The following is an 11,334-nucleotide window of genomic DNA, read 5'->3' as shown; positions in this document are numbered from 1 at the left end:
TGGAAACATTTAGCCATTGAAGTTTGATGTTTTCCTCCTATTTTTCCTTTTTTTGCAATGTGTGAAGCAGTTCTCACATGTTGGTCTATCTGAAATTTCTTCTCACATGCTATCTATAAATAAAAATAAAAACCTTTATTTTAACCCAACCTTTAAAATATAAAAATATACAAGGTGTTTTTGGTTAATCAAATAACTGGTTTGGAAAAAAAAACACTCGCTAAGTGTTTTAAATGCAGTATTAATCCACAAATTAGTTTTTGTTACTAACCATTAGTACATGATATAACTTATTTTAAAATTCAACAAAAGTTTTTTTTTGTTAATTCAATTACAATAAAAATAATTGTGTTTTAGAATAGCTGACTTCATAAAAAAAAGTAAAGGTGAAAAATTTTTCTAAATACACACCATTGTATTGTACCATGGACAATTTTTTCTCACTAAAGGAAGCTATTTTTCATTTAAAAACAACCTATGAGTACTAAATTTCAAGTAAATACGTTTATTGGTTTTAAAGTTATTGTTGTTATTAACCAAAAGAATTTAATTTGTTTTAATTTTAACACCCTGTATCTCGAAAAGTAAATAAGTTTGACCCCTTATTAACTATATCGTTTTGTTCAATTTTTCGAGAAGTATCTACAGTCAAACGTTGTAAGTGTCATTTGGAAACACCCTGTATGTATGAAATATTAGATATTTAATAGAAAATATTAGATACTTACAATTTTGCCACAGACTGAACAGTAGATTTTTCCCATATCCATAGACAGCTCTTTATAAGGTTTAATCCAAGTTGAAGCACTGGTTGTTTTAGGCATTATAAAATCACAATCTTCCTTTTTGTTACGCACAACGAGTGTTTACGCTTTGAATATCAAAACAAAAATGATTTACAAATCTGAGCATCAAATTAGAAATGTTTAGGTACCTAATTCAATAAACTGGGAGATTTTGAAAAATCCCTAAATTAGGAACAAAAGTATTAGCCGTTTACCTGCTGTTAAGATACAATAAATTGTAGATAGATTTGGGGATTAGATCATAAAATGCAAATGAGCGAACCCTTAGCGATTATCCAATAACTGAATGCCTCAGTGACCGAGACTTTCTAAGAATGTTGAGGGCTACTTAAATTGATCTTCTTTGAAATTGTAAATGTTTTGTACCTGTAGAGATTACGTACTTAGATCATTTCTTGATTAAAATGACTACAAAATTTTATACAAGAATTGAAATAAATTGGTATGTTTAAAAATTTTCAAATACAGTATAAAAATCTGAACTTTTATGCACTTTATGCAAACTTTTATACAAATATGCCAAAATATGAAATATTTGCATAAAATATGCACAATATGCAAAATATGCAATATGCATATTTGCCGAAGTCTAGTGATAATACTGTTTTATACATAATAAGCAAAACTTACTTTATAAAATCTGAAAACATATTAAAAAAGGCATAATAAAATAGGTCTAGCCTAAATACTACAAAAAGGGCCCATAAAAAAGATGGCTTTGGTTTTTTAAGTTCATTTTTCCAAGCTACTACTAATTGATCTGCTAAATATCTGGATTGTTGGGAATGTCGAGTTTGGTACATATCATTTTCGTCTAAATCTTTCTTTAATCCTTTAGAAAGAAATCCTGGAAACCAACTAAAAAGAAAAAGAAAATATTAATATTGCTCGGAAAATCTATTTTTGATATTATATATAGAGTACATTAATTTAAAGAAGAGTCGCGGCAGCTCTAAACGTTAGAAAAAGATGGCTAGACGGATGGATTAATAATTAAACCCTGACAATAAATTTGGGAGGGTGACTCATAAATGTAACATTATATAGGTACTAATTGTACAAGGTGCAAATCAAAAACACACTTATCTAAAAATAAAATCAAAATAATATCGGTTCACAACATTTTGATAGCTCTCCGTACATTTTAATAGGTTATATGCGGTCCTTTACAGTGAGCCAGCTCTAACCACCAACGGGCAAATAGAGATTGGAAGATCAGAAATTTAACAGCAATCACTTAATTTGGAAATCAGACTACGTATCATTCGATGTTATCACCATCATCATCATCACCTTTGTCTCGACAATCCTCTGTAGATCCTGGCCTGCTCCAAGATTCGTCGCCATTCTGTTCGGTTTCTGAGGACGTGTTGCAATCTTCTGATTTTTAGTATCCCTTAAGTCGGTCTCAACTCCATCTATCCACCTTATTCGAGGTCGGCCCTGCTTCGTCTTCCTATCTATGTTCCTATCCTTAGCTTTTCTGGCATTCGTGTTATGTGTCCAGCCCATCTTAATCGCTGTGTTTTAATGAACGTCTTTAATCCTTCTGCATTAGAGTCCATGTTTCCGCCCCGTATATGTAAACGGGCCTAACAGTGTTTTGTATATAACAATTTTAGGTCTTCTTTGCATATTTCTTTAGTGGAAAGTCGTTTAATTTCTTCACTATCTTATTCCACACGATGTTTCAAAGTTAGGATAAAACACCACCTTTTGATTAACCCCGTATTATAAGTTAGTTTTAAGCAGTGGGTTTATCCATAATGAGTTTTACCCTGAAGGACTGAAAAACATTAGTAAATACTTAAATGTGAATAGACAATTGTTTCCCGGTATTTGTAGATGTTATATTTTAAAAGCCTTTGGTTTTGTTTCGCTGGAAAGGCCAAAGCCACCAGGTAGTTATTGTATTTAGAAAGTATAAGATAAAACCGTTATCATTTTTAAAGAAAGTTGTTTAGAAGCGATGCTTGGGTTTTTCTGATGTAAAATAAGAGGAGGAATATAGAAATTTTCTGATTGGTTAGCGAGTTTGGAATGGGGATGAAAGAGAGTGAATGTTTTGAAAATTTGGAGTAGAAAAGATTATTATGTGATTGTCATCCAAAAGAAGCAGTTGAAGTTTTGTGTAGTCAATTAAGAAGCAATTGCCAGTGGTGTTAATAGTTGGAAGTGGGTGGCTGAAAGGTGGAACGAGAGGTCATAGTTGAGAAGTCGAACACCTCCTTGATTCTATAAAGTCCAGGTGAGTAAGTCACAAGAACTATAACTATTAAAAATATTTGCAACACCAAGTAAAAAAAATACTTGGGTCTCAGGAGATTGTTAGTATATGAAAGAGAGGAGAGAATGTTGGAGTTTGCTGAATGAGTACTGGTAAAAGAGGCCTGCTCGTGTTTTGGAGAAAGAGTTGCTTGCATGCTGACAGGTTGATATTTAGAAATTAGAAGGCTTTGATTGGTAGCCTAACATAATCAACAAGGGAGAGCTGATTTGGTCGAAAGGAAATATCGTCGTATGTGAATTAAAAGGTCAGTCAATAATTTTTGTGACAGAATTTTTTTTGTATGTTTCAAATAAAAGACCATCTTCCAGACCAGACTTCTATACCATCAGAAAGTCAAAAATTATCGCTATTTTGAAATACCATAAATTTTATAAAAGTTTTAATTTAAGAAAAATAAATTAAAGTTTTCTGAATCACATTGCAAATATCAGATAGTTTTTTTAACGTCAAAGGATAATTATTAAAATTGCTTAATAAATTTAAAAAGTTTCTTTTTATAATATTCAGAATATTATTTTTTGTTATTACAAAAACATATGAACAAAGATTCCAATATTTCAAAATTTTCATCTTTTTCATGTGCCGAGCTCGATTATCGAGCGTTGGCTATCAAATTGGCTATAGTAATTTTGTTGACGGCAGCTCGGAAAAGAGATGCAGAGGATCTGTTAAACCAATCTCTCAGGTTTCTAAGCCATGATGTTCTTCTTCGACCTGGCCCACTTCTTCAAAATTTTCATAGGAAGTATAATTATTTTACGAATATCCAAATTTCTTGTTTATGTTGTTTTATCAATGTTATAAAAAAAAAACAAACCGATAAATATTTATGTGGTACAATTTTCATTGTGGACAGTTAAGCCCATGGAATTTATTCATAAATTTTCATATTATTTCTTTTGATAATAAAAGATATTTGTATTTGTTTATTTATGTTATTTCTATTTATTTCCTTTTCCTATTTTATCCCGATAAGGAACAACTAAGAGATACTGGAAGCCACGAGAAAAGATAAGTATAACCTAAGCTGATTTATTTTTTTTTGTATAATAAAATGGCACCCTGAGATTAAGTGATAACTGATAAGTGAAATGTAAAGTGGAGAATGCTTTCATCCAGTGTCTGTTTTTATCATATTGAAACCCAAACTTTCCAGAAATAAAATAATCACTTTTTTAAATTGCAAAAGTAATCTTATCGTCATTTCTACACTTACTCGTTATAAAATTTAAACAGGAAGTATTTCAAGTATTTATGTTGAATTTAAACATTTTAAACAAATTCTATAATAATTATCTTCGCTATGTTGTGTAACATGCTAAATAACAATACTTTTTTTAAATCAACTCTTTCCCTGAAGCGTAAAATTTACCAAACTCTTATTCATGGGTGAATTACTAAAAATAGGTATTTCTGGGCACAAGTTTAATAATATATATTATTATTTTTATAGAACCATAGCTTAATTTATAGTTTTTAAAGAAAATATTAGTATATTAGGTAACGTAAATGGTGAAGACTCTAATATGCAAAAGTGCAAAGCAAGCAAGCTGCGCAAATTATAGTAAAAATATCTTGATCACACGTACCAAAGTCGACTCCAGGGATATTTGGCTACTTAAAATCTAGCACTTTCTGATGGACTAAATACGTGCTTATTAGAAGGACAGTGACCCTGAGAGCACTTGTATCTATCTCAAAGATAAGATAAATGAGGTTGCTAAAGACTGTGAGACCGTGGTTTATCCGCGTGGATGTCCCATAATAAAGAAGGTAATCTAAAGACCGATACTCACAAAATATTGAAAACATTACGAAACTACTGTGGCGAGCTATATAAAAATAACGAGGTACCAGCAGAAAATCAGTGGCCCTCTGACTACCCTAGAGAACCTACTGTCTTACTCGCTGAAGTCAAAGATGCAATTAAATCGCTAAAGAGAAATAAATTCCCAGGCATTGATTCAATACCAGGTGAAATACTACAGTTACTAGGTAATAAACGATTACATATCATCCATTCTATCTGTGTTGCTGTTTAGAATTCAGGAAAATGGCTATCTGATTGGCGTACTTTGAATTATATCTCGCTACAAAAAAAGGAACTACTACCAGATGTGAAAACTACCTCACACTGTCACTAATGCTAATAACACATGCTAGTAAAATCTTGTTGCATATCATCAAAAACAGATTAAAAACCTATCTACCTTACCAAATACCACAGGAACAAGCGGAAATTGTAAAGGGTAAAGGTACACGGGAACAAATCCTGAACCTGAGACAACTCTTTGAAAAGTCTAGAGAATTTCAAGTACCTATGATTATATGCTTCGTTGACTACCAAAAGGCATTTGATTGTGTATTTGGATAAATATTTTGTCTATTTTAATAGAAATAGGCTCACCAATGCACCTGGTGACACTTATTAAAAATCTGTGTCAGTCCAATATAGCAACAGTACGACTAGATTAGAAGTTCTCAAACCAATTTAAGACCAAGAGAGGTGTTAGGTAAGGATGCGTGTTATCACCTGACTTTAGATCAATGGACCGGTGGAGTAACAGCAGCTGGTAGGAAAATCTTTAATTTAAGATTTGCTGATAACACTATAGTTATAGCAGCAAATGAGCAAGAAATGTTTAATCTCCTGCGAAGAGTTGAGTACTAAAGCAGTAATGGTGGTCTGAAAATCGATAAAGCTAAAACAAAAATAATGGTGGTCTACAAATTCCACACTATTCAACTGACTAACATGTTATAGGAATAGGATACCAGATAGTGGACAGTTTTGTCTATCTCGGGTCTAGTATAGCTAACGATGGTAACTGTGACGCAGAAGTTCGGAGACGTATTAGTATGGCAAAAATGCGATCAGTTGCATAACTTAAGTTTGGAATGATTGATATATCTCTCAAAATATCAAAATGAGACTGGTAAATGCCCTTGTATTCTCAATATTTCTATACGGGGCAGAGACTTTGACTCTTCGCGGACGCGAGTCCCAAAAAAATTGATGCTTTTGAGATGTGGTGCTGGAGAAGAATGGTACGCATACCTTGGACAGCTCATAGGACAAACGTTTCCATTCTAAACCAACTCGAGGTTAAAAAAAGGCTGTTCACAATATGTCTGCGACATATTCTGCAATTTTTCGGTAACGTGGTTCGCAGAGGTAACGATAGTTTGTAGAGATAAATTGTTCCTGGAAACTTTCCGGGAAAAAGATCAAGAGGATGATCAACAACTAGGTGGTCCGACCAAATTAAGAATTCAGCTGGAAACTCATTCTGCGTCGCTCTCAGAGCAGCTTAAGATAGACACCAATGGAGAAAAATTGTTAGGAATATTGGAAGAAATCACGATCCTCAGTAATGGAGAAACGACAAGAGAAAGATGACAGATAAAAATATTTCACGATAAAAAAATGTAATATTTTTTTTCCTTTACTCCTTTTTTATTATACAGGGTGGGCGGATGAAAACCAAACAGGGGCATTATCAGGAATTGCGACATTTTTTAAAAATCGAGCGATAGCTTAATTTAGGATGTCAATAGTTTAGATTTTAATTTATTTATTCGTCTAGCTTTTATTTATTTTTCTTTTTACATATTTGTCATACTAAGTAGGTAAATAATATGATATAAACACATGAAAAACGTGCAAAAAAAAAGGATTCTCTTATGAATATCAGTTGTAAACATTAATTTGTAGTCTTTGAAAATTTAGTACCACGATTTATTCTATGTTAATAAGGGTAGATAGAAGACGTGATGAATTCTACATTGATTGATATTGTTGACAATGATCAACAATATAATGAAGATCATTTGATTTTTCCACATTACAGTGCTCCCCTGCGTTATGCTTTACTTGTTTGTTAATATTTAGAACAAAATTTTCTATGGCATTGTATTGGGAGGAGAAGCAGCATCGAACGACCTTCTGGGCCACCAAATTTGTCTCTCCTGGATTTTTTTGTGGGGACACCTAAAAAGTAAAATCTATAGAACACCACTCGTATCTTTCGAAGTCTCTCGAATCTCAACGAATTGTCAACAAATACCTACTAATCACTCCGCAAATGCTTTGGAATAAGGAAGAACGTTTCGAACAAATCTTTATCATTGTATAGACGCCGGATATCACCAGTTTCACCATTTGGTCAACTAAGAAATATTAATAAATTAATAAAATATTAATTTTAATTTTTTGTTTCTCATAAATCAAATAAAGTACTGGACCTAATTTAACAATTTAAAGACTAATGTAGAGGGAAGCACAAGTGCTTTAAAGCGATATCTTATTTGACCTACATTGCCATTAAAATATATTGGGGTGATTCTTATTCTGACTTAAAGATGAAAGTAAAATAACCGAAAATACTGGAAAAATCTGTCCCCTTTAATCAAAAATGGACTTCTCACCGGGTTTTTTAAAAGTGTTGTAGTTCCTGATAATGCCTGTACTTTGTTTGCGTCCGGCCACCCTGTTTCTTTGGATTCAACTATTAGGTCAGGAAAATAAGCAAAAAAAGTACCCTATTTGTTACATAAACCGGCCAGGCAAACGACAGTTATTTTGAGTAGTATGGACCTCTATATCAAAAAATTTTTAAGCAAATTTGAGAGTAAGAAACTTATATGTCATATAAAAACCTTCAAAATGGCGTTTTTTTAATGTTCCTATCCGTATTTGTTGCTTAGAAAGTTACAGAAAGAAAGTCAAAAATTTCGGTTTTTATAAATGTTAATACCTTTTTTAAAAATAAAAAGTATAATATTTATAATTTGTTTCGAAACTATTTTACGGATTTTTCTATCAGATGTCGCTATTGCGTCCATAACGAAGCCATTTTATTGTTGCTTCTAAAGACAGAGAAGATTTATTTTTCACGTTGAGAACGTCTATGAATAACTGTTCTGATGAGACTTATTAAGTCGAAATACGTATCAACAGATACATAGACGCTTTGTGCGTCAAATGAAATCTTTGCTGTCTTTTTCATTTTATTAGTATAATATATTACATATAATGTTGGGTCTTGTTTAAGTTACAATATGTTAAAATTTAATTAAAATAAAAATAATTTTATATATACACATCGGTTTAGAACGTCTTTCGACGTTGTCCGATACCTAAACACCATCTCTTCCTATCTTCGCAGTCGTTTGTTGTTAAATTTCTTTCGCTCATGGACTTGTTTACGCCGTGTTGCCATTCTAATCTGGGTCTTCCTCTTTTCCGTCGACCTATCGGTTGCCATTCTATTACTTTTTTGGGGAGTCTTGTTTCAGCTCCATAAAGAAGATATATATATTAAATGGTATATAGTAAAAGAAGATATATATATTAAATATTAAATATGGTCTCATATATATTAAATTTCCTTCCTTTCGTTATCTCTTTACTCCACAGTATACCATTGAGACATCCTAAGACTTTCTTTGCTTGAGTGATTCGTTTTTATATTTCCCGTATATCAGTTCCTGTATTGTCAAAGGCAACACCCAAGTAGTCATAGCTCTGAAAGCAGGAAATATGTTGTCCGTTTTCGAGGTCTATGTTATCTGACTCGTTTCCAATACAAAGATATTTGGTTTTTGTTCTATTGACATTCATTCCCCAGTCGTTATATTCTTCTATCAGTTTTCTTAGCATGTACTGCATGTCTTCCCTGTCGGTCGCTAGCACTACCTGGTCATCAGCAAACTGGAGTGTATATATACATTTATTGCTAAGCTCTATACCCATCCTATGTACCTTTCTTTTCCATCTTTCCAATGCCGCTGCAACATATATCTTGAATAAGGTTGGTGAGATACAGCATCCCTGTCGCAAGCCTTTTGTAACCAGGAATTCTTCCGTTAGATATTTTCCTGTTTTTATCTGTGCCTTTGAGTCTCTATATAGTTCTTGTACAGCATTTATCAATGTGTGGTTGATGTTAGATCTTTTCAACGTTGTCCACAGTTTTGTTAAGGGGATGTTGTCATATGCTTTTTGCAGGTCTACTAAAGTAATATGAGTTTCAAGATTCTTGGCCTATCTTTTTTCTTAAATGGAACGCGAGATGCTTAGGAATGGAACTCATAAACTATTTGAAATATTAACTTATGTGATCAATCAGTGTCTAAATGGACACCCAGTACCAGAACAATGGAGAACGGCATACATGTCCTCAATACACAAAAAGGGGGACAAAAGGAATTGTAATAGTTATAGAGGCATATCGGTAACCAGCACCCTGAGCAGACTGTATGGACGAATTTTGATAAATATGATCGAGGAAGAATATAAGCACAATGAAGAGGAAGAACAAAGCGGGTTCCGTGCAGGAAGATCGTGCACCGATAACGTATTTTGTCATAAAAATAATTTTAAATATTGAAAAATAATTTTGCAAAAACATGTCGATTTTTTGCTTATTAACAATTAGAATAACTTTTTAACCAAAAAAGAGCCTGCATTTTTTTACAACTTTAAAAGAAAAAAAGTTGACCTGGGACAATTTGTGATGAAGTTAGTCCCATTTTGTTTTTAATTGATAGCAACTTTGTTTATAACTAAGAATAACTTAGAGATCTTATTAGGGTCATCCGAAAAAACATACTTTTAAAGTATTAATGTGAAAAATTCGAAAAAGATTGTTTTATACTGAAATCGTCCACGGAGCTTTAAAAATGTGGTACTCAAAATCGGCCGGCTTTGAAACTCGTTGGAGCGTTGGATTCTAGTTTATGGATTTCGACGTATCTTTTTTTTTTAATTTGTATGTATTTTTTGCCTACATTATGAATATGTATTATTTAAATATTTCAATTGTTAAATAAATTATCTTACTTGTTTAAACAATTTCTTTTCAGTTTTTCATTTTTTTTTATTAATATTTGAGGTAGTTTTTATTGTAAATCATAAATATTTATGATTACACTTACATACTTCTAATAAACTTCGTAAATAATTTATTTATAACAGGTTTTATAAAAAAAAACGGATTATCCAATTAAATTATTTCTAAAAATAATACTTGTTAAAGTAATGCTTTGGAAATTAATAATCCCAAATAAACTAGGTTTTATTTATTATTATACAATAAATTTGAGCAGGGGTCGCAAAACCCATATGCCCATGTGTATACAATGTTATATAGTATGCAATTAAATGGTTACATTAAAATAGTTACATATTAAGCACTAACTAATTAAATAATTATATAAAAAGATATGTAATAATAACTGTTTAGTACAAATTACATGTTCAACTATGGAGCAGATGGTTATCCAGTTTATTTTTGAAAATATTGACAGATGGAGCATCTATGATCTCAGCCGGAAGGCTATTCCATATCGAGAACACTCGATTACAGAGAAAAAATTGTCTAGTTGTTGTTAAAAAAGTTTCTTTTCTAAACTTAAGTTTGTGTCCACGAAGACGATTGTCATTGTCTTTCATACGATTGGCCATATTCAGTCTTTCTGTATACGTAGGTCTTGAGCGACCAAAACACATCCTAGTGCACTGCCGCTGTACGTTTTCGAGAATATTACGATCGCGCACTAATACCGGACACCAAACAGTTCCGCAATATTCCAGAACTGGACGAATGTACAGTTTATACAGATGAACTGAGCTCATAAATGACACTTTCGCAAACGTTTTATTTAGTAGATATAATTTACTGTTGGCTTTTTTAGAAATATGCAAAATATGTTCCGACCAACTTAGATTGTTATTAATTATAACACCTAGATCGTTATGTGATTTCACTGTTTTTAACACGCGCCTATTAATAGAGTAAGAAAGACACGGATTATTTTTACCCATGTGAAGAACCACACATTTGTCCACATTAAGAGGCAGCATCCAAGTAGAGCTCAATTCCGATATGCAATCAAGGTCATGTTGTAGTAACTGGAAATTTACGGAGGGATCGGAAAATAGCTTCGTGTCATCTGCATAGAAAGCTTTGCTGCATTTAATGTTAAATTGTAGATCACTTGAGTATGCTATGAATAAAAGTGGGCCCAAAACTGATCCTTGCGGTACCCCACTTAAAACCATTATCTCAACTCAGAAAGAGTCCCCAACTCTAACATAAAACTTTCTATCTATTAAATACGCGTCGATCCATCGCAGTAATTGACCACGGATACCAAGGTGTTCCAATTTATGTCATAGTCTTCGCTTTGGAACTCATTCAAAAGCTTTAGCAAAATCGAGGTAAATAATGTCTA

The 11,334-nt window shown here is 32.4% G+C and overlaps 1 protein-coding gene across 2 annotated transcripts in view; it reads right to left on the bottom strand.

Moving 5' to 3' along the window:
- LOC140449776 (ATP-binding cassette sub-family C member 4-like) overlaps nucleotides 1–11,334 on the bottom strand; it is a 109,480-nt gene that overhangs the window by 55,964 nt on the left and 42,182 nt on the right. For both annotated transcript variants that reach the window (XM_072543119.1, XM_072543120.1), the window contains exon 3: nucleotides 1,437–1,664. In XM_072543119.1, the coding sequence (XP_072399220.1) occupies nucleotides 1,437–1,664 (228 nt within the window). The remainder of the gene's footprint in view (nucleotides 1–1,436; nucleotides 1,665–11,334) is intronic.

The sequence above is a fragment of the Diabrotica undecimpunctata genome, chromosome 9 (assembly GCF_040954645.1).
Source record: "Diabrotica undecimpunctata isolate CICGRU chromosome 9, icDiaUnde3, whole genome shotgun sequence".
Classification (NCBI taxonomy): domain Eukaryota; kingdom Metazoa; phylum Arthropoda; class Insecta; order Coleoptera; family Chrysomelidae; genus Diabrotica; species Diabrotica undecimpunctata.
This window is presented reverse-complemented; position numbering and strand designations above follow the sequence as displayed.